Source organism: Tupaia chinensis, unplaced genomic scaffold (genome assembly GCF_000334495.1).
Source record: "Tupaia chinensis unplaced genomic scaffold, TupChi_1.0 Scaffold000098_3, whole genome shotgun sequence".
In the NCBI taxonomy this organism is placed as follows: domain Eukaryota; kingdom Metazoa; phylum Chordata; class Mammalia; order Scandentia; family Tupaiidae; genus Tupaia; species Tupaia belangeri.
Genome location: NW_006159562.1, coordinates 2,454,582 through 2,481,237, shown reverse-complemented (window position 1 = coordinate 2,481,237; position 26,656 = coordinate 2,454,582). Strand labels below are relative to the sequence as shown.

General features: G+C 39.1%; 1 protein-coding gene, 1 non-coding gene and 1 pseudogene across 3 annotated transcripts in view; 1 reads left to right on the top strand and 2 right to left on the bottom strand.

Moving 5' to 3' along the window:
* Positions 1–26,201, bottom strand: part of OTUD4 (OTU deubiquitinase 4) — a gene marked incomplete at its 5' end in the record, with an annotated part of 42,226 nt that extends 16,025 nt beyond the window's left edge. For both annotated transcript variants that reach the window (XM_014585905.2, XM_014585906.2), the window contains 12 exon segments: positions 165–351; positions 456–559; positions 3,025–3,119; positions 7,126–7,190; positions 7,533–7,650; positions 7,877–7,931; positions 10,499–10,631; positions 14,830–14,911; positions 15,972–16,044; positions 16,699–16,745; positions 21,183–21,233; positions 26,118–26,201. In XM_014585905.2, coding sequence (XP_014441391.1) covers positions 165–351; positions 456–559; positions 3,025–3,119; positions 7,126–7,190; positions 7,533–7,650; positions 7,877–7,931; positions 10,499–10,631; positions 14,830–14,911; positions 15,972–16,044; positions 16,699–16,745; positions 21,183–21,233; positions 26,118–26,201 — 1,094 coding nt within the window.
* LOC106734360 (40S ribosomal protein S2 pseudogene) lies at positions 12,398–13,402 on the bottom strand (annotated as a pseudogene).
* Positions 14,233–14,361, top strand: LOC114006906 (small nucleolar RNA SNORA17). The gene has a single exon (XR_003548563.1). It is a non-coding gene; the product is annotated as a small nucleolar RNA SNORA17 (small nucleolar RNA).
* Positions 26,202–26,656: the final 455 nt, after the last annotated feature.

The following is a 26,656-nucleotide window of genomic DNA, read 5'->3' as shown; positions in this document are numbered from 1 at the left end:
AGTATTACTCTGCTTTGTTTAAAGTATAAAGAAATCTACACATGGTTTTCTCATAATAATACTTGCAGTACTACGGTACATACAAAGACACAAACACAAAATGTGGCAAATAGAACAAATGCTTCTCATTCAACTTCCACTTCTCTTGCATTCAGGAAGGTTACCTTATAATCTGTGACGGTGTCTTGCTAAGGTTTTTGTGCTCACTAGAAGATTTCTGAGACTGTGATCCAGAAGCATGACTAGAGAATGCATGCTGTCTTACTCCTGAAGGATTCTGCAGTCGAGGAGGTAGTGCTGATGGAGCTTTGATTGGCTTGCTTGGATTCTTTGGCCCTCTGTATTCCAGGTCTGTAACAAGAACCCAAAAATACCTTATAAAATGCCTATTATAAACAATACCAAGTACCATCACATGCTTATCCCAAGCAAATGATAACTTGATGTGCTCCTACCAGAATGAAAATTCTGTCCAGAACCAGAAGTTTTTTTCATCTTCTTCCCTGATACTGTGTTCCAGCTTTCTGGTGGAGGTGGTTTGAGGTTCTTCGGTGTGTGTCTTTAAAAGGAAGAAAGACTTGTAATAACTTGAAAGGGGCAGGCAGGTGGCGTGGTGGCTAACGGCGCTAGACTCCCACATGACCAACCAAGTTACAAGTCCTACACCTGGCAGTTGGCTTTCTCACTTTCCCTCCCTCTCACTTTGTCTCTCTCTGGTCAAACTAAAATAAAAATAAAGTTCCAATAATTCTTAAAAATAAATAAATAGCTTAAAACACTCTTAGGAAGAATAAATAAATACTCTGCACAAATATTTTAAAGTTATCCAAAATAAGAATTTTCAATTTTGTTCTTATATTGAAGTACTAGAATATAAGTAGAAAGAGCATTTAAATACAAACAGACAGAATTCTAATGGAATAAAATGACAAATCAAGGGGCTGGCAGGTAGCATGGGGGTTAAGGGCACTGGACTCCCACATGGTCGACCACTTTTCAAATCTCAGACCTGGCGGCTTGCTTTCTCACTTCCTCTCTCTCTGTCCCTCTCTGGTCAAATTAGAATAAATACATACATATATACACACATACTGTTAAATAAAATAACTTTAAAAAAAATTTTTTGAAATAGCAAGTCAAATGTGTATTTTCCAACTTAAAAAAAAAAAAGACTAAAAGGTCTTAATCATGATCAAAGCCAGGAAGACTAAATAAGTAATAACTATTATTCTGCTAGATGTGATAACAGTACTGTAGGGAAGGAGTTACTTATTTTGTTAAAGACATATAAACATCTAACAGAGAAACAGTATAGTGTCCAGATTCCCTTTAAAACATTCCAATTTCAGGACCAGCAGTTAGCGTAATGGCTATGTGGCTGGACTCCCACGTAGTCGACGCGGTTCGCGTCCCGGACCTGGGGGATTAAACTCATGCCAGGCTCGTGTGCGTGCGTGCGTGCGTGCGTGCCCAAGATCTCAAGAGGAGAATGGAGGAGAAGGGATCGCGGCGTGGCCATCCCCCTGGGGGGTGATTTCTCGCTTTCTATCTCTGCCCTCTTCTTGAAAAGCGCAACCCCCCCATAAAAAAAAAAAAAAAAAAAAAAAAAAAAAAACCCTCTCAAAAAAATAAATAAAAATAAAACATTCCAATTTCATTCCCATTAAGAAAAAAAAATTACTAAAGCGAACAGATTAGAAAAGACTGCCAAACGCTGCTGGCTCCTAAAACTAGATGTAGGTTATATGTACTATACTGTACTATCCTCAAGTGTAAGGTGTAATTTACTACCTTTCTCTCTAGTGAAAGCAACAAAAACAAAATATGATCTAAAATAACACTGTAAGGATCAGCAGTTGGTGTAATGGCTATGTCACTGGACTCCCACGTAGTCAACCTCGGTCCAGTCCTGGACCAAGTTGTTTAAACTCATGCTAGGCACATGTGCATGCGTGCCCAGGATCCCAAGAAGAGAATGGAAAAGAGGGGATTGTGGTGTGGCCATCCCTCCTAGGGGATGATTTCTCACTTTCTGTCTCTCTGTCTCTGTCTCTCTTTTTGGTGAGCACACATGCCCTATAGCAAAAACCTCTCCAAAAAATAATGAAAAATAAAAATAAATAAAACGGCACTGTATAATAGTAAGTCAATAATGTTTTATTACGGGACCAACAGATGGCATAATGGTTATGTCACTGGACTCCTACGTAATCAACCACGATTCAAGTCCTGGGCCCAATGGCTTAAAACTCACACTGGCGGGAACCAGCAGTTAGCGTAATGTTTATGTTGCTGGACTCCCACGTAGTCGACCACGGTTCGCGTCCCGGACCCGGTGGCTTAAAACTCACTCCAGGCATGTGTGCATGTGTGCCCCAAGATCCCGAGAGGAGAATGGAGGAGAAGGGATTGTGGCGTGACCATCCCCCCTGGGGGGGTGTCTCTATGTCTCTCTCTGTCTGCCTGGAGAGCACACGCGCCCTATAGCAAAAAAAACCTCTCCAAAAAAAATAATAAAACCTCACACTGGCCACGTGTGCATGCCCAAAATCCCAAGAGAACAGAAGAGAAGGGAAGGAGGCATGGCCATGCTCCCGGCCAATGACTTCTCACTCTCTCTGTCTGTCTCTTCAGTGAGCACAAGCACCCTATAGCAAAAACCTCTCTTAAAAAAAAAAAAAAATAGGCTTTATCACTCCAACTGACAGATATTAATGGAATACTTTCTACATGCAATGAGGCACTGATGAAATTAGAAATTAATATAGTCCCTGTTCTCTAAAGTTCCCACTTTACAATTTAGCCAAAATTCCAAAAATGCTTTTGTAAAAAATAGCAAAAACAAGTATTTTAAATTTACCAGAATGCAAAATACTAAATGTGAACTCAAAACATTTTTCTAAAGATCTAACAAACACCCTTCATATTCCACTGAATTTGCAAATAGTCACTTAGGAATGCTAATGAGTAGATTAGGATAAACAGAAGAGATCTTTATCGCCTTAGGTGAAGAGTAGTACATACTTTTTTCCTAGCTCTTCAACCACAACAGGTCCATTCTCAGAGTGAATCCCTTGAATGTCAGCATTAGAAAATTTTCCATTGTGATCCAACCTAACCTGTTGAAAATTCCAAAAATAAAAATTAGTCACCTGCTTCCTTTGCATTAATTGTTTTAAAATGTTTATTTTGTCTTCAATTAGAGAAAACACGAATGTTTATCAAATTAAAAAAATGAAGTTAAGTTCAAAAGTAAATACAATAAAATCCATCTCCCTAATCTCACAAAACACACCAAACCTCCTAAATAGCTGAAGGAGAAGCAGGAGCCAAGTCCTGGTTCCAAATGCAGGGCAGGGGCACACACATCCCAAAATCCCAAGCCAGCTTTCCCATTACCAGCAGCTTGACCTTGGGCAAGTTACTTATCTCTTGCTTCTCATAGTTTCCTCCTATGCAAAATGGAACTAATAATAGCACCTACATCACAGAACTCATGGAGACAGAATGAGGGTGCATATGACACACATAAAGGACACCAACTTACAAACAAAAATCACTTAAATTAAATTAAATCTATTAGTATAATTACTATTATTTTCCCATTTTTACAGCATTAAAAATGTGTAACTGTGACCTTTTTTCCTCAATAAAAATAGATCCATCAACTGTTCTCCAACGTACAATTGGAACTACCGAACTATAAATCAAGACAAAAGATTAATAAACCTTAAGGCGTCTTCTATAGTCAAAACTGAGCACATCACAATATACACCTGCCAGTCACTGCAAAAGCAAATGTTCACAGAACTGCTTTAAGCAACCTCCTACTTTTATAGCAGATCCAAGTTCTCAAGCTGACATTTCATTTCTCATCAATTATGATAGGACACTCTGCCCTCTTCTCTTCAAGAATTCCAGAATAAAAAAGATGTTTCTGAAGTTCATTTTTATCAGAAGTTTAAACCTTATCTTACACACTTGAGTAAACAAAAGCTATATTTGAGTTATCTCAGTTTCTAAGATTTCAGTTAAATTTTCTCTAAGTGTTCATAGCATAAATAAAAACAAAACAAAAAAACCTCTGAAAATGAAAAAAACTAAAATTTACAAGTACAGGTTGAGGGCCAGCCAATGGTGTAGCAGTTAAGGTGCCTAGATCCCACATGGCCAACTATGGGATTGAGTCCCAAACCTGGCACTTTGAAAGACACGCTGGGCGTGTGTGTGTGTGTGTGTGTGTGTGTGTGTGTGTATGGGTATCCAAAATTCTGAGAGATAGGGGGTGCTTTCTCACTTTCCCTTTTTCTGTTCTATCTCTTTCCAGTGAGCACACATGCCCTATAACAAACAAAAAGGGGAAAAAAAAGAAAAAAGTATATAGGTTGAGCATTCCTAAATCAAAAATCCATAATGGTCTAAAATACGAAACCTTTTGAGAGATCACATAATGTTGTAAGTGGAAAATTCCACACCTGACCTCAATGTACACAGGTGTTGTTTCATGCAAAAATTATTTTTAAAACTGTGTAATATTTTCTTTAGGCTATGTGTATAAAGCTTCTATGAAATATAAATGAACTTTGTGTTTAGATTTGGGTCCCTTCCCCAAGATATCTCATCATGCACATGCAAATATACATCCAAAAAATTTCAAAATGTGAAACATTTCTGGTCTCAAGCATTTTGGTTAAGGAACATTCAACCAGTATATGTGCTACCATCTACTTTACCAAAAGCAGTTTCTTTTCTTTTTTTTTTCTCTAAAACTGCCTTAAGGCACATCTGTTCACCAGAGGTGGGGCCAGGAAGAAGGTGTGCAGCCTCACCAAAATCACTTCTCTTCTATTCTCCTATCAGAATTTTGGACCTACACGCACACATACATGTTTCTCAAGCAGCTATGTGTGGAAGTCAACCACATGGTTAGCTGGTTAGCCATGTGGGTCACAGCTGCCTTCACTACCATACTATCAGCTAACCACTAAAAGCAATTTCAACCTCAAAGGCAAAGTGCTTGATTTAATCTAATGTAATTTTAATGATACCATGTAACACAGTCTTCCCTGTTAAGTGGAATGGCGAGGGAGGCTTCTAATACCCGGACTTATTCCTTTCTTTTTAGGTTTTCAAAAGCTTCTACAGTGTATTTCTAACAAACCCGTAAGAAAACATTTAAATGAATCAATCTTCTTCCTCACCTTTTAAATACCCCAGAATCAAAATAATATAAAAGTTCTTAAGAGACAGCCCTGAACATGGGTGCTCTACGTGGGGAGCAGAGTCCCACATGACCAATCATGGTTTGAGTCCTGACCCTGTGGCTTGAAAAACAAACCAGGGACATGCACGTGCATGCCCCAAATTCTGAGGGGTGAGAAACAGAGGAAAAAGAACTATGGTGTAACAATAACCCTTTTGGGGTACTTCTCTCTCTCTCTCTCTCTCTCTCTCTCTCTCTCTCTGGCAAATGCACACACTCTTTGGCAATATTAAAAAAAAAAAATTAATTTCTTAAGGTAAAGTCCTCCACTGATGGGCCAGATACAATCCCAGTCTATCTAGGTGCTTCTCCTGTAAGCCAATTTATCATAAAGTAAAAGAGTACTACTTCCAAAAGTCAAGAAAAAAATGCTGCCAATGGCTATCTTAAGGTTGTTTTTGAAAAGAACACTTTTTGATGGCAACCATTCCTAATGAAAACTAACGTCTATGTAGTATGTGAATGTATTTAGGGGTTTTTGGTTTTAAAGTCTGGATTTTTCCAAATACTAAGAACAGAAAAGGGACCTTATAAATTACTTAACCAGGGCTTTTCCAGCATTAGCATTACTAACACTTTGGAGTAGATCATTCTTTTGGGCACGCACGGGTCGGGGGGAAGGCTGCTGACAAGATGCTGTCCTGTGCACTGTTTTGCCACATCTTCAGCAACTGCCCACTAGATGTCAGTAGACCTTCCCAACTGTGACACTAAAAATGCCTCCAGACACATTATAAAATGTCCCGGGTATGTGGTGGTGGTGGGGGGGTATCATCCTGGATTGAGAAACACTGATCTAATGCAATTTTTCCCTTTAACAAGCACCTACTCAAGTCCAGAACAGTAGCTTATTCAAATTAAATGGCAAAACTCCTATACAGTTCACGCCCCTTCCTTAGTGCAACAGAAAAATACTATGCATGTATCAAAATCTTCCAGGATTAACTTTCATAAACAAAAAAAATTCATCTATAAAGTCATGTCTGAATTGATTTCAGTAAATTATCTGCCAATTTAAAAGATACCTAAACATATAAAAGATCTTCTGTTAGTTCCCAAAGCAAGTAATACCAAAGGCCAAATTGTTTTTTAAAGATCACGTGATGAGATGTCATAGTTTTAGATATTTTAGACATTTAAGTAATGTGTTCAAGTTAAGTCAAAAGCTAAATATTTGTAAACTAATAAAATGTATGCACCATTAAAAGGGGGGGAAGGACCAGCACTTGGCGTAACGACTATGTCGCTGGACTCCCATGTAGTCGACCACGGTTCGCGTCCCAGACCCCGTAGCTTAAACTCACGCCGAGCGCATGTGTGTGTGTGCCCAAGATCCTGAGAGGAGAATGGAGGAAAAGGGATTGCGGCGTGGCCATCCCCCCTGGGGGGTGATTTCTCGCTTTCTGTCTCTATGTCTCTCTCTGGCGAACGCACGCACCCTATAGCAAAAATCCTCTCCAAAAACAAAAACAAAAACAAAAACAAAAACAAAAAACAACTAACAATGGACATGTGTGCATGCGTGCCCAAGACCCCGAGAGGAGAATGGAGGAGGAGGGACTGCTATGTAGCCATCCGCCCTGGGGTGTGATTTCTCACTTTCTGTCTCTCTCTGTCTTTCTGACGAGTGCATGCACCCTATAGCAAAAAAACTCTCAAAAAACAAAACAAAACAAACAATCAGTTCACAGAAAAGTCATGATGTATTTTTCTGTGCAAAAATGTGTCATGACTTTTCCAAAGACCCAATATATTCTGAATCCCAAATTAATAACATATTCAAACCTCACTTTTCTTGGTTGCTATTAGAAAAAACAAGATTCCAAGTAAAATCTTTTCTTCCTTTTAAACTAATCACTTACCTGGCATTTATCTCCAACTTCATATTGTAAGCCAGCAGCAATGGAATAATCACGTTTTTGTTGAGCTGTTTTTAAAAAAATAATAATCAGTGTAACGTAAGTGCTACAAAGCAAATGTACGAAAAATGAACATTTTTTCATGAGCAGATGCTGTAATGGTTATATTGCTGGACTCCCACATAGCGAACTGCAGGTCAAGTCCCAGATCAGCCCACTTAAAACACCCTAGCGCACATGTATATGCATGCCCAAAATCCCAAGAAGAATGGAGAAGGGACTGCAGTGCGGCCATCACCCCTGGGGGAGTGACTTCTCTCTGTCTCCACTGTAAGCACATTAGCCCTATAGCAAAAATTTCTCAAAAAAAAAAAAAAAAAAGAAAGAAAAATGCACAATTTTTAACTCACCTTGTTTAGACTTCAGCCAAATTTCATATTCCACATTTCTATAGACTGCTGGATTGAGTGACTTAAGAACCTTTCTAGATAAAGGCAGGTTAGCTGCGTTTCCATTGTTTTTCAGGTACTAAACAAAGAAAAATCAGGAAGTCAATCACAGAAATGCTTCTGAAACATTTTGAGATACATATATGAGTAAACTCAAATAAAGAAAAAACTTCAAGGAAACTAGAAAGTTGCCAATAATTTCTTACTGATAGATAATCCTGACTCTACAAAAAAATTAACAGAAAATAACTTTGAATTATAAATTTGTATGCTTTCCTACACTAATTAGAATCATTAAAAAATACCTCATCGCCTGTCAAAGGTTTAAATCCATTCACATCGTTTGAAGTAGATTTACTCCTACAAAAGAGGAAATAAAGCCATTTACTTAGGAAGCAGAAAAAACATATGTGTGCCTGCAATTAACTTTTTTTTTTTTAGAGGTTTTTGCTGTAGGGCTCGTGCGCTCGCCAGACAGACAGAGACAGACAGAGAGATAGAAAGCGAGAAATCACCCCCCAGGGGGGATGGCCACCCCGCAATCCCTTCTCCTCCATTCTCCTCTCGGGATCTTGGGCAGGCATGCACATGCACCCAGTGTGAGTTTAAGCCACCGGGTCCGGGACTTGAACTGCGGTCGACTACATGGGAGTCCAGTGACATAGCCATTATGCTAACTGCTGGTCCCACCTGCAATTAACTTTTAATCTTATTTTAAAAAATCTCTGTCAGAGACTCCTATCATCAGAACTATATTCCATATAAATGCATGTAAGTCTTTTGGTTTTTTGTTTGGTTGGCTAGTAGGTTGTTTATTTTAGGTTTTTGCCATATGGTATGTGCACTTACCAAAGAGAGACACAGAGAGGGAAAGTAAGAAAACAACCCCCAAGGGGGATGGCCACAATGTAATCCCTTCTTCTCCATTCTCTCCTTTGGGGTATGTACACATATATGCCCGGCATGATTTTCAAGCTGCCGGGTTCAGGGCTTGAATCGCAGTCAGTTATGTGAAAGTTCACTGCCTTAACCAACATGCCAGCATGTTAAGTTTTAATAGACATGTACATATATTTTAAATTGCATGTGTGTATATAAAATAGAGGTCAAAGACTTACTGTCAATAATCCTTACTGGATCATGTAACAAACAAAAGAACAAAAACTAATACACTCATAAGTCTGGCATAGGTGGCACCATAACTTGGGAATCTGAAGGCACCTGGGAAGCCTGGCTTGAATTCTTGGGCCAACTCGAAAGCTCTGGTGTTATACATGTCTGTTATCCTAGATAACTGGGAGGTTAGGGCAAGAAGAGCTCTACACAGTGGGTCTCTGTCAAAAATACCTCTCTGTCTCTCTTCCTTTTCTTCCCTCTCTCATAAATGGGGGGAAAATTCCTTTCAATATTCAAGTGAGACCTCATTAAAAAAAAAATGTCATTGCAATAAAGTATCTATAGGAGGATTCAGCAATCAACTCTTACATTAAAACTCTCTACATCAAATAATCTTCAACATAACCAAAGAACAGTCATCAGTTCTTTGCACTCAGTGCATCAATTCTTTGCACTCAGTACAGCATGTGTATCTACACCTTTAACATTCTACACCTTTTACATTTGTTCACAAAAAACATATGCATGCCTACTCTGTGCCAAGCATTATATTATATACTATGTGGTGCTCTGGTGCTAGCCATGAACAGATAATGCCTAATCTAATGAGAAGAGATACAAGTTACATTAAGTAATTCGGATGTTAAATGCTGGTTAACTATTATGGGTGGAGAAAGGTAAAAGTGATAGTGCTAAGATGCAGGCTCAAATAATAAAAAGTAGCATAAGGAAAGGCCTTGCTAAGAATTTTCTGAATAAAGAAAAGTGAGACAGCAAACCATACAGCTTCTTAACATTCCAGGCAGAGGGAACAGCACATGCAAAGACCCTGAAGTGGCCAAAGGGGCTAGTGAGGTAGGAACAGGAATGACAGTTCAACTGGGGGATGAGGTGAGACTATGATATGTATTCTTTGTCCTATAATTTCTCCTTAATAGAGAAATCTCTAGTTTTCAGGACAACTCCAAGTCTATACTCTTAAATGCAGGAATATTTAAGAAAACTAAAGTGCCTAGACGGTAGGCTAGAAAAAATTTACAATACTTCAGGACCAATCAAAAAGGAGAGAACAATCTAGGCACACGAGTGTAATACATCCTTGCTCTGCCCTCCTTATTAGCATACTATGCCTATCTATCTTGCCATGGTTATATAGCATTCTTCTTCCCTAACTGAAGCCGTTTTCCCTAAGGCAGACACGACACAAGTTATTTTTCAATAACTGGATATGTAATCGATCATGAGGTTAACTTTAAAATGTTGTAACACATATCTACAGAGGTGGGATCAAATCTGTTCTACATATAACGCATCAAGATTATATGGATGAAGATTCTCATCTATCGAAAATATCAACCTTTCAGAGACCAGCAGTTAGTGTAATGGCTATGTCACTAGACTCCCATGTAGTCGATCGCGGTTCATATCCCGGACCTGGTGGCTTAAAAACTCACGCCGGGCGCGTGTGCATGCATGCCCAAGATCCCGAAAGGAGAATGGAGAAGGGATTGCGGCGTGGCCATCCCCCCGGGGGGTGATTTCTCGCTTTCTGTCTCTCTGTCTCTGTCTGTCTGGCGAGCATACACGTCCTATAGCAAAAACCTCTAAAAAAAAAAAAAATCAACCTTTCAAAGAAAAGAAGCTTTCATAACAGAAATTTAGCAGGAGGAATAAAGAAAGTTGTATTGCAAATTGCTATATTTTATGAATACCTAAATACCTCAATATATGAAACAACATGCAGAAACACTGACTGAAATATTTCTTTGTAAAGCAATAGAAAGATTGTTAGCATTTAAATTCCTTCTTACTTGCAACTGTCATCTTCTGAATCTGATATTTCACTGCTGTTTTCATCAGCTACTTCAGAGGTGCCTAGTTCCATCACAATTTTACTAACGTCAGTTTTAAATACCTTCTCATATAACAATTCATAAAGAAGAGCTGCAATCAATGAGAGATACAGAGATTTCATGCAACATTAACCACAGGACCAAAGCATAAAAATGTGACTACTGTTTAAGCTTCTAAAATCCTACTGGACATCTTATGGTTAATGACATAATAAGAAAGTAACCTAAAGAGCAATTAAAATTTCTCTGTAAGTTTAGTTTGAAATCATTGTACATGATACTACCATTTAAAAAAAAAAACAACATAGAAAAGTATCACAATTGTGAAACAAGTATCACAGGAAAAATTACATGCACACTGAGCAATTACTAAGTTTCGTATGCCGTTGTAAGCCCTTATATCCTGTTTACGGCTGCTCCCCATCGCTCTCATCACAACACGAGCTCCACCTCCTTTCAGATCAATGGCACCATTAGATTCTCATAGGTATGTGAATACTAGTGTGAACTGTGTGTGCAAGGGATCTAGTGTGCACTGCTCAGGAGAATCCAAAGTCTAATGATCTGATCTGAAGTGGAGATAAAGTGGTGATGCTAGTACTGGGGAGCAGCTGCAAATAATACTGCATTACAGCATATTTGCTGTATATTACAATGCAACAATAGAAATAAAGTACACATAAAGTATAATGCCTCCAATCACCCCTATACCACCATTCCCCTTTCGTTTGTGGAAAAAATGTCTTCCATGAAACCAGTCCCTGGTGCCAAAAGGTTGTAGAGTGTGCTAGCTGACAAGTCAGAAGACAGAGACACTAATCTTTGCTTTCCCACTAATATAAAGTTAAACAAAGAATTTCTCTAGTTTCTACAAAACAAAAGGATATTTGGCTACATAATGTCTACAGATCTGAACTTGACAGACAGAACTAAGAAGTGGCTACTATAAAATATATTCTAAGCAGTCACTGAAGAGGAGTACATTTAGAAAACTGCTGATTTTTCTTTTTTCTAAAGAAACCAACCTTCTATCCTGAAAACAACACAACTAATCAAATATTCAAAAACACATAGATTTTAAGACTCTCATTTGGCTTTATTAACTACAGTTAGCTTAATGAAAACAAGTGCAGTAGAGGTTCATCCACAATGAACCTCTAAATGGGCCCCCTAGGTGATCTCCTTTCTCACAGATCATCTTTCTTTCAAATTACAGTAACAGGAAACACACCCTTGATAATCCCCAAAGCACAAGCACTCAGAAGTATAGGAAAGGCAGGCTCAGAGAGTCATGCTTCCAAAGACTACATTGTCCAAATTCTTACTAGCTGGGAGAGGGAAAAGACACAGCCCAGGATACAGAGAGGCAGACCTTCATATGTACAATGGATCACTTACTTTCTTAAAAAATTGCACTGTGTATGTCTTTACTGTGACCATTAAGAAAGAACAGAGGAAAAGGCCGTTACATGCCTCGTACCACTGTTTCACATGAGTGATTTGTGCTTTGTCAGAACAAGTAAAGGTAACAGTAGAAGGGCCATTACTCTTCTCTTAGAGCAATAGCTCTCAAACACAGAAAGAGAAAGGAGTGGAGCATTCATCACCCTGGGAAATGTTTGGCATAATCTTTTTTTTGGGGGGGGAGGGGGGGGCGGAGATTTTTGCTATAGGGCTCGTGCGCTCACCAGAGAAAGAGACAGAGAGAAATCACCCCCCAAGGTAGATGGCCATGATTTTCAGTCCCTTCTTCTCCATTCTCTTCCTGGGATCTTGGGCACACAAGCACATGCACGCAACATGAGTTTTATTTTTTTTTTTCAAGCTTTGATTAACTTTATTTTCATTGCATAAAAACCCTATGTTGTGGCCACAGCTGGAGCCTGGGTTCTCTGCACAGAGACTCTGGTGTGGGTCTTGACGAGATGGTCAGTGAATTCCTGATAGGGAGACTTGGTGGACATAGTCTCTTTCCAGAGGTCAGGATCTGATAGCTGCAGGTTTTGGAGATGGCATCAAGGGTGGCTTTGGTGAAGTTGCCCAGGGTGGCAATACAGCCCTAGGCTGAGGTGTAGCAGTCATCAATGCCAGCCATCAGCAGCAGCTTCTTGGGCACAGGGGCTGAGACAATGCCAGTGCCTCTGGGGACAGGAAGGAGATGCACCAGTACAAAGCCACAGCAGCCGGTCACCTTGGAAGGGACAGTGTGCAGGTTGCCGATCTTACTCCCCCAGTAGCCTCTCCACACAGGGACAATGGAGAGTTTGGTCAGGATGATGGCCCCTTGGATGGCAGTGGCCACCTCCTTGGAGCACTTCATGCCCAAACCAACATGGCCATTGTATTCTCCAATAATGACAAATGCCTTGAACCGGGTCTGCTGGCCAGCATGAGTCTGCTTCTGCACAGGCATGATCTTCAGAAGCTCAACTTTGAGAGAGGCTCCCAGGAAAAAGTAGATAATCTCAGGCTCTTTGAATGGGCAGGGAGAAGAGAGAGATCTCTAGGGATCTGATCTTCATGTCTTTGACCAGGCAGCCCAGCTTGGTGACCAGGATCCACTCCTTGTCCTTGGTCTTGCCCCTGTGAGCTCCGCAGCTGTGGAGGCCCCAGCGCCAACCATAGCCCGGGGGGTTCCAACCACAGACCCAGCCCCAACTACAGGGGCTGCTGCCAAAAACTCCACAGAAGCCTCCGCGACCAATCTCAGTGCCACCGGGGCCTTCGGGCCCTGCCCCTGCACCTGCACCTGCACCTGAGGCATCCGCCATTTGGTGTCTTCTCGGAGAGTAACGCCCCAGAATGAGGTGGGTTTTTTTTTTTTTCTTTTTTTGGAAGAGGTTTTTTCTGCTATAGAGCGCCTAGGCTCGCCAGAAAGACAGAGAGACTGAAAGTGAGAAATTACCCCCCAGGGGAGATGGCTACACCACAATCCTTTCTCCTCCATTCTCCTCTTGGGATCTTGGGCATGCACACACACGTGCCCAACATGAGTTTAAGCCACTGGGTCTAGGATTCAAACCACGGTCATCCATGAGAGTCCAGCAACATAGCCATTATGCCAACTGCCCAGCATGAGTTTTAAGCCACCAGATCCAGGACTTCTACCTCGTGAGCTGTGTGAGAGTCCAGCAACATAACTGCTACACCATCTGGTGGTCCCCATTTGGAAAAATCTTACAGGAATTTTAGTTGCTACAAGAAGACAGTGTTGCTACCATCTATCAGGTAGAGGGAAGGGATGTTACTAAACCTCCTACAGTATACAGGAGAGACCCAGCAACAGAATTATCTAGTCTAAAAGTCAACAGTGCCAATGTTAAAAACCCTGCCCTAGAGCCAAATACAATCAAATGTTTGATGTGTCCTGTCATTTGGATTTTCAAGCTATACATTAACAGCTTTAAAACTGAATGTGAGGGACCAGCAGTTAGCGTAATGGCTATGTCGCTGGATTCCCACATAGTCGAACGTGGTTCAAGTCCTGGACCTGGTGGCTTAAAATCACGCTGGGCGCGTGTGCGTGCCTGCCCAAGATCCCAAGAGGAGAATGGAAAAGAAGGGATTGTGGCGTGGTCATCCCCTCTGGGGGGTGATTTCTCGCTTTCTATCTCTCTGTCTGTCTCTGTCTGTCTAGCGAGCGCACGTGCCCTATAGCAAAAACCTCTCCAAAAAAGAAAGTGAATGTGAGACCTGACCCTAGAGGTGTTACAGGTGTGGCTACTGTCACAGCTGGGTCAGGAATGGACAGAGAGCAGAGAGGCTGTGTCTACACTCATTCTTCTGACTCACTCACACTGAATGGTTAGTAGCCTAAGAAAGAAAAAGTAACCGATCGGGATCTTTTGTCTTTTGATTGTCCTTGAGATATTAATACAGAGCCTTCTTTCTGTTTCAAGTAAGTTACTCAATACATGAGATACATTTTTGTTAGTTTTTACAGCACCCTTTTAAAGAAAGGAAGCATGAGGTAGTTATTTTTGTAACGTACAAACATAACCCAATATTATTTAAGGTTTTACAAATAAAGAGTAATAGGAGTAACTTCAGTAAAGCTTAAAAAAATTAAATGACTATAAGTCTGTATTACTACTAAAAAACAAAAAAGCTGTTTACAAGTAAAATCTAACCACTGGCCACTAGGCTTCTTTTCCTATTAAAACGTTTTCATTATTAATAGTCTTGGTAGTCAAAGGTTCCTATATTAAATAGAACATAATATTTGCCCTGATGGTATGACAATACAGCTTAGAAATATAATTTCCTATATAATGCAAAGTGATACTTACACTGACACATAGCAGAGCTCTCTTTATACTTTATGGGATAGACTATATCATAATGATTTCCATTTGAAAAACACAGTAATACCTGAAAGGGAAAAAAAAAGACAAATTTCAGCACCTAATGTACATGACATCTGCAAAGCAACTGAAGTCACGAATGCCTCTGAATTACTAAATCATTTCCAAATACAAAGTGGTATTTTAGAAGAAACTTAAAGCTCCAGTGTTGTCAAAATAATACATTGAAATGCTATGTAGCCATTAAATCAAAAAGTTCTTAATAATTTGGGAAAATGTTTATAGGACCACAAAAACAGACACAATATAAAACATGATTTTAATTGTTTAAACAAGAAAAGACCATTAAGAAAATATTATGAAAACTTATCAACACTAATCTCTAACAGAGCGAATCAAAGGTAATTGTTTTCTGCCTCTTTATAGTTGTGTGCACTTTATAGTCAATTACTTATGCAAAGAGAAGTAAACGCACAATAATACTGTTTAGAATCTAACATATTCCAAACATCCTACTGGATCCAGAAATATCCTGTGGAAATCTCCAAGACCTTCACGCAATCTCACCTATTGCCATTAGCATTGCAGTTAACAAAGCTACATTAACTTGGCCTTCATGATTCCAAAATGGTTAATAAGGACAAAAATCTCTTACAATGTATTAGTTAAATTATTTTTCTTTCTAGGCTTCATAAAATATTTTAATTATTTCTACCTTATTACCAGATAATGCATAGCACCCTTGTCAACAAAATTATCTCTAAAATAAGAAATAACACGATTACCAAAGTATTTCTGGATGCAATGTTGAAACCTATTTTTACAAGTTACATTACTACATAATATTCATATTTACACATAATGGTAATAGTCTAATTCATCACTAAGGGTCTCATCTTAGCTTTCTTGTGCCTACTAAAGTGTTATAAAAGGGTTTTAACACAAGTGATTTGTAGGGGAAAAATACAAAATAATATGACTCAACAATGATTAACAGGAATTTTAAAACCTTCAGAATACCAAAACCTTCTTATAGACATATTTAAAATTACAGCTTAGGAAGAAAAAGTAGCACATGTGTAGTTCTTTTACTGAAATTCTGTACAAACACTTTGAAAATGTCTTACCTTTTCAGGAAAATTATTTTCAGTTACTTGTGAGGGAGAAACATTTGGTTCCCGATAAATTACAAAATCTTTCCTGAAAATAACATTGAGAAATTACTTCTAATGGAATACACTTTATAAATTTAAATTAAGTCCTTCCATCATTTATCAAACGACTAATATGTGCCAGGAAATGTATTTCACTGACCGCAGTGAAATAACTAAGTTGCAACATACCTATATAAGTTATCCTTTAGCTCCTCTACAGGCTAAAAGCAGTAAAATTGAATATGGTTTTAGTTCTGTTCTAGTAGCCTGAATAAGTAGGGAATCCTTTTTCCCTAAGGTTAAAATTTCTCTTTCCCAAAAGTATTCTGAGAATTAAAATTTCTGAACAATGGAGGGAGACTGACAACACACGGGACAGTCCCAAATTCATGTCTGAAAATTCCCTGAGTACACTAGACACACGGGTGCCCATAATCTCGGGTATGCTGAAGCTGAGGATGGGTCACAGCATCGAGACCCTGTTGGGGGTACTGCCTATCTCTTTAACTCATGAAAAAAATTAACTTTTAAAAATCTTGAAACATTGTATGTAAATGTCAAAATCTGATATTAAAAAAAAATCAGGAAAGAGGCTTCACAAGATATAAAATAACTCTGCTATTTTAACATTTTCAGTATAATCAAATACACTAATTTCCCACAAATTTTATTTTTGTTTAATTATGTTATTAGTGTTTACCTGTACATAAGCGAAAGGGCACTTATTTCCACTTGTCCTACCCATTCCTATATTGAAGGAAAAAAAGTGGCACATAAGTGTCTCGCACTTTTTATAACATACTTTATACAATACCTCTATACATCAATTTACACAACATATCTAACAAGTTTTAAAGCTTGTCAATATTATGAATAACAACATTTACATAAGATGGTCCATAATATATATGTACTAAAAAACAAGTCTCTATTGCAAAAATCCTTCGTAATAGGACATACTGACAGTTCTTAGTGGTGTGAAAATAAGTTAAGAACTTGTTGATAACGCACTATCCTTGAACCTAGCGACCAAGAGAACATTATACAAAGCATAAGCTAAGAAAAGGAAGTGCTGACCAGAAGAAAATTGGAAAACAAAAAAAAGCTCATCTTCAGGGTGGATGAAGATACAAACAGAGCACTGTCTCAGTAATCATTTTTTTAAAAGAATCATTTTACTTAACTTTGTTGTTTTTTGTTTGTTTTAATTTTTATTTCATCAAAGAGGGACAGAGAGAAAGTAGGCTGCCAGGTCCAGGACTTAACCTCAGTCAGCCACGTGAGAGTCCAACGCCCTTAATCACCACACCACCTGCCAGCCCCACAGCAATCATTCTGAAATAAGGAGAATTCTACATAGCCTTTCTGGAAGGCACATGGCCAGTATATATCAAAATGTAAAATGTCCCTCTACCCATATAATGGATCCAGCAATTAATTTCTATAAATTTGTCCTAAAGAAATATTTCATATGGGTCCAGCAGGTGGCATGGTAGTTAAGGGGTTAGACTCTCACATAGTCAACTGGTTCAAAGTCACAAGAGAATAGAGAAGGGATTGTGACATGGCCTTCCTCCCAAGAGGTGATTTCTCACTTTCCCTATCTCTATCTCCTGCCAATGCACACACCCTATGGCAAAAATCCAAAAATAAGGAAAAAAATTATTTCATATATCCACAAAAGTATATATAAAAAAGGATTTCACCATAAGCTATTTGTAATAGTAAGGAAGGAAGAGAAAGAGAAAGGGGAGAAGCGAGAGAAAGAGGTCTAGCTGTCATGGCATAAAGGAGATGCCACTCAACAGAGGCCTGAGAAGCCCTGGTCCAGTTCCCAGCCCAATCTGGACAGGCATGGTAGCATGCATAGAGAGAAGGAAAAGAAGTGAGAAAAAAAAGAAAAAAGGAAACAAAAGAAATGGAAAGAGAGAACAGAAATCAGAAGGGAGTGGGGGAGGGAAGGAAGCCCTAAGACTCTTAAAGAATATTAAATGAGTTATGGTTCATCCACAGTATAGACTATAACATTCATTTTAAAAAACAGATATACCCCAAATGAAATATTTTAGAATGATCACTCGAGACTGTTAAATGAAGAAAAAACAAATCATGGTTTATATAAAACAAACAAAGCATATTTATTTGTACATGTGTGCGCACATGCACAGAAAAGGGACCACAATAATACACCCTAAATTGACAGTTAAGACAAGGACTTCAAGATGAGGAAAACTAAGATTTTCACTCTTCCTTCTGTATACATCTATATTTTTAAATCTTCTAATATAAAAACATACTCCTATACTACTCGCAAAAATAGTAATTAGAAATTAAACTTACTATCAAGAATTACTAAAACGAGCTATGATAAATGAATGTTGTTATTTCTACCTTTAAAGGAAAAAAATAAGATAAAGAAAAAGATTTTAAACAATGTTTTGATCTCATACAAGGACAATTTTTGTTCCAGAGACTTTTCATTTTAATAGTTCTTAAAAGTTGGCTCTGATTTTCAAAATGAAATAGGTGCCATATATTAAAATAGACTTCTTAAAATAGGGCTTGGTCTAACAATCATGGCTTCTCACAAACTGTTACAAGTGACACCCTCTGTTATAGAGGAAATCCTTCACTGAATCTTTTTGAATCACAAATACAAGCTCATTTCTAATGTATGCAAAAAATGTTACACCACTTCATAAAACTCCATCAATGACAACAAAGGCTACTTCTCACAAGAACAATGTACTTTCCCATAAGTAATCTCCAGAATAAATTCTACTGTAGTGTAGTTAAGTATAAAATGGCTATTATAACCTCTTCCCCAACCAGAGTTAGTTCTAAATTATTTTAAAAACAAAACAAGAAACTCACACTGTTCTTTTTTCTTTTTTTGGGGGGGGAGGGGTTGCTATATGGTACATGTGCTAGCCAGAAAGAGACAGACAGAGACAGAAAAGAAAGTAAGAAATTACACCCCCAGGGGGGTGGCCACACTACAATCCCTTCTCCTCCATTCTCCCTTTGGGATCTTGGGCACGCGCACATACACTCAGCATGAGTTTAAGCCACAGGGTCCAGGAATCAAACTGCAGTCAACTACATGGAAGTCCAGTGACATAGCCATTATGCTTTTTTTTTGGAGAGGTTTTTGCTTTAGGACACGTGCGCTCGCCAGACCGACAGAAAGAGACAGAGAGACAGAAAGTGAGAAATCACCCCCCAGGGGGGATGGCCATGCCACAATCCCTTCTCCTCCGTTCTCCTCTTGAGATCTTGGGCACGCACACATACGCGCCCGGCGTGAGTTTTAAGCCACTGGGTCCAGGACGCGAACCCCAGTCGACTACATGGCAGTCCAGCGACATAGCCATTACGCTAACTGCTGGTCCCAGAAACTCACACTGTTCTACAACCAGTTTTCTATCCTAAGGCTACAATTTTATTACACAGGACTTACAATGTTTTATATAGAACTACTGTGTGGGTGAGAGAAAACAGTTTCTGCAAAACCAGTTTCAACTAATTGAACTATTAACTTGGGGCTGAGTAGTGACACAGTGGTTAACACAACTGAACCCACATAGGAAAGGCTTGGGTTCATGTCCTAGAACCTCCCTGAGCATGCCATGCTGGACACCAGTGCATGTGCCCATGATCCAGGCCAGTTGAGAGCAGGGGAGGATCATGGTGTAAGGATTCTGTTGGGTGTGCTTATCTCTCTTTCTCCCTACCTTTCTCGCTGAATAAATAAATAACTTAAAAAAAACACACACACACAACTACACAACTTAAATGTTTTTAAATAGTCATCAAAAGTAAAGCTTTGTTTCTCAAAAAACAGTATTTAAAAAAATAACATTAGCCAGCCAGTGGCATAATGTTAAAGCAGCTGGACCCCACACGGCCAAAAATGTGGTTCAAGTCTAGATCTGGTGGCTTGAAAAACACGCTAGGAGCTTGTGCATGTGTGCCCAAAATCCCAACAGGAGAGAGAAATGAAGGAAAAGAGATTGCAGCACAACCATTCCCCATTGGAGGGTACTTTCTCACTCTCTCCACCAAGTGCGCAACTGCTCTGGCAAATTAAAAAAGAACATGAAAGGAAACAACATAAAAATGAAGTATCTACAAAACTTACATCTATTTAAAGGCAGAACTTATATCTAACAAAAGAACTCAGAATTCAGTAAGACTGAGAGCAATTTAAAACCTGCTATGAAGGGTCAGCAGGTGGTGCAATGGATAAGGTGGCAAATTCCCATACGGCCGACTACAGTTCGAGTCCTGGACCCTGTGGCTTGAAAATCATGCCAGGCATCCATGCATGCATGCTTAAAATCGCAGGAAGATAATGGTGGAGAAGGGACTGTGGCATGGCCATCCCTCCTGGGGGATGTTTTCTCACTTTCCCTCTTGCTATCTCTCTCTCCAGCAAGCATACATGGCTTATGGCAAAAATACTTAAAAAAAAAAAAAAAATTTCTACTAACAGACACTTTATCAACAAAGATATTATGGTTTGCAAATACATCATTAGAGATATGCAAATTAAAATGTTCATCCACAATAACTGTTGACAAAAATGTGGAGCAACTGGAATTCTCACATTATGCGAAGGAGAATGCAAAATGGTTTCATCCACTTTGGAAAAGTTTGGCAGTCTGTCATTAACATAAACATAGAACCTGGAAAATTTCACTCCGTCTCAATATAAGTTATAGAAAGAAAATTTAAGTCCACGCAAAGACTTATAAAGCAAATATTCACAGCAGCTTCAACTGTAACACCCCAATTCTAGAAAGAACCCAAATATCAATCCATTAGTGAATAAGTAAACAAATGGTGATACACCCATACAGTGGAATACTACTCTGCCATAAAAAATGTAGCATTCTGGAAATCAGGGCCAAGGTTATTTCAGGTCATATGACAAAGATCAGACAGACAACTCTGTCCTTACTAAAGCAACCTCTTTCTAGTAGACAGCTCCAACTGTCTTCCCAATTGTCTTTTAACTGCTTAAAATGTGTACTTAAGACATGTGTGGAAAACATTTATCAAGAAATAGAATGTACTGTCAACTTCTCTATAAATTCTAATATTTGTCTCCCATTTTAATGAATTTTGAATGTGTAATTTAGATTTATAAAAACAGAAATACGTTGCAAGGTTACTACATACCTGTGGATTTTCCAAGCGTTTTAAATACTCTTCAAATGATCCTTCTATAAACTGGAGGGGAAAAAAGTGTCTATTAGGAATTTCATTTAAGAAATGTGCCCAAAAGAGTTAATCACTTCACTGGGTAAATACTGTTTACTCTGAATTGCTAAATTCTTATACAAACCTAGGATATGTTGGTATTATTAAAATACATGTATGTATAATCCAGTTATGAAAATATACACATCATTAAATAAAGACCATAAACATACAAAATGATTTTTTTAAGAGAGATTTTTGCTATCGGACATGTGCACTCGCCAGAGAGACAGAAAGCAAGAAATCACCCCCTGGGGGGGGATGGCCACGCCGCAATCCCTTTTCCATTCTAATGTCAGGATTTTGGGCATGCACGCACACACGCACATGCCTGGCTTGAGTTTCAAGCTGCTGGATCCAGGACTTGAAACCATAGTCAACTATGTGGTAGCCCAGTAATGTAACCATTATTACATCATCTGCTGGTCCCACAGAATAATTTCAAGAAGGAAATATTGTCCAGAAGATTTCCTTAAAAAGGAGTAACTCAACACAAAGGCTGAGCAGAGCTGGATGGGCACAGGGTGTGGATACTGCAAAGAGAGGACAAATGTTTCATCAGAAGGAAGTAACATTGTGTTGGGAAGATAGAAGGTACCTGCCCAGTTGGAGCAGAGCAGGGGGTTGAGTAGCGGAGGTACCCTAATGGGGGCGGGCCTGTTTGTAGAGGGCCTTAAGCCCAGGCTAGACTGGGAAAGGAACTCAAGGTCATGGCAGGTGACCGTCTGAATAGAGCAATTATATGATAAAAGCTATGCTTTAAGATTAATTTGGTAGTGGCCAGTGTCTAGAAGAGAATAATACAAAGACATATATTTGCTAAAAAACAGTAGCTTAATAACATAAATATGAGTATTTACTGTCTTAAGTCAGTCATTCTGAAGTGAGGATACCTAGGTAACTTTAAAGATAGTTTGAAGCATCAACAGATTTTTCTAATATAGCTTCACTGTCACTTTAACATAAAAACAGAGTTTATTTAAACTGTATGTTAATCCAACCTTTTCCTTTTTCTCCTAACAATTACATTAACTTCAGAAAGCTTTAAAAGACATTATTCTAAACCACCAAATTATATTTTACTTTACTTAAATTGTAGTCTGAGGTAATTTAGCAAAGTGATATACTTAAAGACACTGGGAACACTGTCTAGTCTATAAAAATCTTTCAAGCATCATGGATTTTATTTTTAAGATTAAGATTCTCTTGCATGGGAACCAGCAGTTAGCGTAATGGCTATGCCGCTGGACTCCCACGAAGTCGACCGCAGTTCACGCCCCAGACCGGGTGGCTTAAAACTCACGCCGGGCGTGTGTGCGTGCGTGCCCAAGATCCCGAGAGGAAAATGGAGGAGGAGGGATTGTGGCGTGACCATCCCCCTGGGGGGCGATTTCTCGCTTTCTGTCTCTATGTCTCTCTCTGTCTGTCTGGCGAGTGCACGCGCCCTATAGCAAAAACCTCTCCAAAAGGGAAAAAAAAAAGGATTCTCTTACAGATTGTCAAGTTTCAACACTTATTTATAACAAAATACCTACATAGATTAAATATCACACTAATCAGAGGTTGTGATTTTATAATAATAATTGTAAACTTAAAAAAAAAAAAACCCACAGAACCATTAAAAGTTGGAAAAGACCTAAGCAGTATTCTGACACAAGCTTATACCCAACCTAAAAGTATCCTTTCTAAGAAAGCATCATCTAGGCCAAGGCTAAACACAGTAACAAAACATCCCTTCCCAACTCTGGCCAACATAAAGTACTAGAAGGTCATTATAAGAAAGAAAGTGAATTTTTCCTCTTTGGAACTCTTTTTTTTTTTTTTTTTTTTCATGAGATTTTTGTTTTAGGGCACCAGAGAGACAATGACAGAAAGCAAGAAATCACCTCTGGGGGGAATGACCACACAGCAATCCTTCCTCCTGCATTCTCTTTTCAGGATTTTGGGCACACACATACATGTGTCTGACACAAGGTTTTGTTTTTTGTTTTTTTTTAATTTATTAATAGAGGTTTATTGACTCACACAATTCTGGTGGGTAGAAAGTTAAAAGGCATCACAAAATGGCACAAGGCAAAATCTTGAACAGAGTTGAAGGGAGTCTACATCCACAGTCTTTGCCTACCTCATTTTCTTTATAAACCTACCAGCAATCAATCATGGACTGACCACTCAATCACCAACCTCTTGACGTAAGTTTTAAGCTATGGGGTCTGGGACTCGGGAGTCCCAGTGATGTAACCATTATGCCATCTACTGATCCCAGAACTTTTTTTTTTTTTTTTTTTTTTTGGGAGAGATTTTCACTGTAGGGCGCGTGCGCTCGCCAGACAGACAGAGAGAGACATAGAGACAGAAAGTGAGAAATCACCCCCCAGGGGGGATGGTCACGCCGCAATCCCTTCTCCTCCATTCTCCTCTCGGGATCTTGGGCACGCACGCACACGCGCCCGGCATGAGTTTTAAGCCACCGGGTCCAGGACACGAACCGCAGTCAACTACGTGGGAGTCCAGCGACATAGCCATTACGCTAGCTGCTGGTTCCCTGATCCCAGAACTTTTAACCTATGATCATATTTCCAAAGATTATGTGGACTAAATAAATATATCAAAGGAGTTAAAACAATGCCTGACACATAGTAAGTGCTCAACCAATGTTAATAATGTCCATTATTATCAACACAATTTTACCCAGTGCAGCTAGTAATGATTAATTCACTTGTAATTTCTCCAAATACTTAAAAACCACCCACTACCACCCCTCTTTTCCACTATATCATACTACTCTCTTTATCTGACCTCTATATTACCAGGTTTTTTATTAGGCAAAGTTTTAAACTTCCTGATGGAGCAAGTAATTCTCACTGGGATATATTCTGTACACCTAAATCATGGCACATAGAAAACTGTTACTAGGAATAATACTTTGAATACAGGAACTATCAACCTAAAAACACAAACTAAGACTTCTTTACCTGTTAAGTCCTTGAATTTGGTTATCTGCAAAGAGTCAATGGTCTTTACGAGTCAATGGGGGCAGGGAACACCACTGAAACTTGTCAGATTATATAATTCTAAGGTCATAAAACCAGTAACTAGTAAGTCCTATAAGGCTTTCGATGTAAAATGAAAATAGGTCAGTCACTGTGACATCTTATTTTACAGCCTACTATGCACTACTGGGAAAGTTATAATATGTTATTATACAATATTTTATTAACTATTAACCATCATTTACATAATTATAGTGTTCTGATATGTGATTTCACAACAAACCCTGAAAATTAAAAATCTATGAATGCTGTAACCAGCAGATGGCATAATGGTTATGTCACTGGACTCCTAAGTAGTTGACAACGGTTTGAGTCCCAGACCTGGTGGCTTAGAACTCACACCAGGTGTGTGTGCGTGCATGCTCAAAATCTGAGAGGAGAATAGAAGAGAAGGGACTGTAGCGTAGCCATCTCTCCTGGAGGGTATTTCTCACTTTCTATCTCTCCAGCGAACATACATGCCCTATAGCAAAGATCATCATCTTTTTTTTTTTTTTTAGAATTATCTTATTTAACTTATTTTAATTTGACCAAAGAAGGACAGAGCAAGAGCGAGAGAGAGAAAGTGAGAAAGCAAGCCACCAGGTCCAGGACTCAAACCATGGCCAGCCATGTGGGAGTCTGGCGCCCTTAACCACCATGACGCCACCTGCTGGCTCGCAAAAATCTCTCTTTAAAAAAAAAACCATGAATGACTCTATTAAAAATTTAGTATTATTTATGTTCAGTATATTTTATATTCCCTGCCTAAGGGAAAAAAAATTTTTTGAGAGAGAGATTTTTGCTACAAGGCATATGCGCTTGCCAGAGAGATAGAAAGTGATGGCCACACAGCAATCCCTTCTCCTCCATTCTCTTGCTGGGATTTTGGGCATGCATGCACATGTGCCCAGTGTGAGTTTTAAGCTGCTGGGTCTGGGCCTTGTACTGCGGCCGACTATATGGAAGTCCAGCGACATAACCATTTTCTGCTGGTCCCCAAGTCTAAAAAAAAAATTATTTTTCGCTATAGGGCACATGCGCTTGCCAGAGAGAGAAAGGGGACGGGAGGGAAAGTGAGAACTCACCCCCTGGAGGGATGGCTATACAGCAATCCCTTCTCCTCCAGTCTCCTTCTTAGGATTCTGGACTTGCACACTCACACACCTGGCATGATTTTCAAACCACCAGTCCAAGACTTGAACTGCACAGTCGGTCATGTGGGATCCAGCCCCTTAACCAAAAGCCTAGTTTGCCAAAGTTTACTCTTAGTATGCAAGAAATCTATCCAGGTCACCCTTCAATCCCCCCACAGCTCAGTGATTTATCTATCATAGAAGCTTTCTAAATGTCTGAATAAATGAGCAACACAAAACAGCATAGAAAATATCAAAACTAAATATAACTAGATTTAAATTCAATAAAGATCTTCTTTACAAGGACTTTTTCATAACATTAAGATTCAGCCTAGGGACCAGCAGTTAGCGTAATGGCTATGTCACTGGAGTCCCATGTAGTCAACCATGGTTCAAGTCCCGGACCTGTGGCTTAAACTCACGCTGGGCACGTGTGCATGCATGCCCAAGATCCTGAGAGGAGAAGGGATTGTGGCGTGGCCATCCCCCATGGGGGGTGATTTCTCGCTTTCTGTCTCTCTGTCTCTGTCTTTCTGGCGAGCGCACACACCCTATAGCAAAAACCTCTCCAAAAAAAAAAGGGGGGGGGGGAGATTCAGCCTATAAAATTTCCACTAGGTCACATCTAAAAGCCAAAAAGTAAATAAAAGTCAAGACACCATTACATATTTGAAATAACAAATTACCGCTTCGAATTTCTCTCTGTTCTCTCGAAGATAGTGAATACAGGCCATTCGAACTTCAACATGACGAGATTGAGAGTGCAATACCTAAAAAGAAAAAGCAATACACTAATAAGCATTTTGTTAAAAGTGAATTTAAGTTACAACCTTATGCTTTCTGCTACACCCCAGATTACCTGATAACCCATGAAAATCAGCCTCCCTCCATTTCCTTTCGTATAATTTTCAGATGTTTACTCGTTCCCACTTCTCTAAGCACAGTGATGATATATACAAACAGTAATACTTCTTAAGCCAGATATCAACGCATAAGGAATTTATTACCATTTCTCCTTCAGGTCACTATAGTCACTGCTTCAGGGACATCTTTGCAAACTTAAAACACTTTCCTCTTTTAGCCACTTCTCTGCAATAACTTTGCTTTCACAAACCAGAGCTAATAGAATCCCCAACTACACAGTGCTGAGCCTCATTTTATTTTGGAAAATACAACAAATAGGTGACTTTGGCAGTAATTCTCTATGAGGATTTAAGCCTTTAAG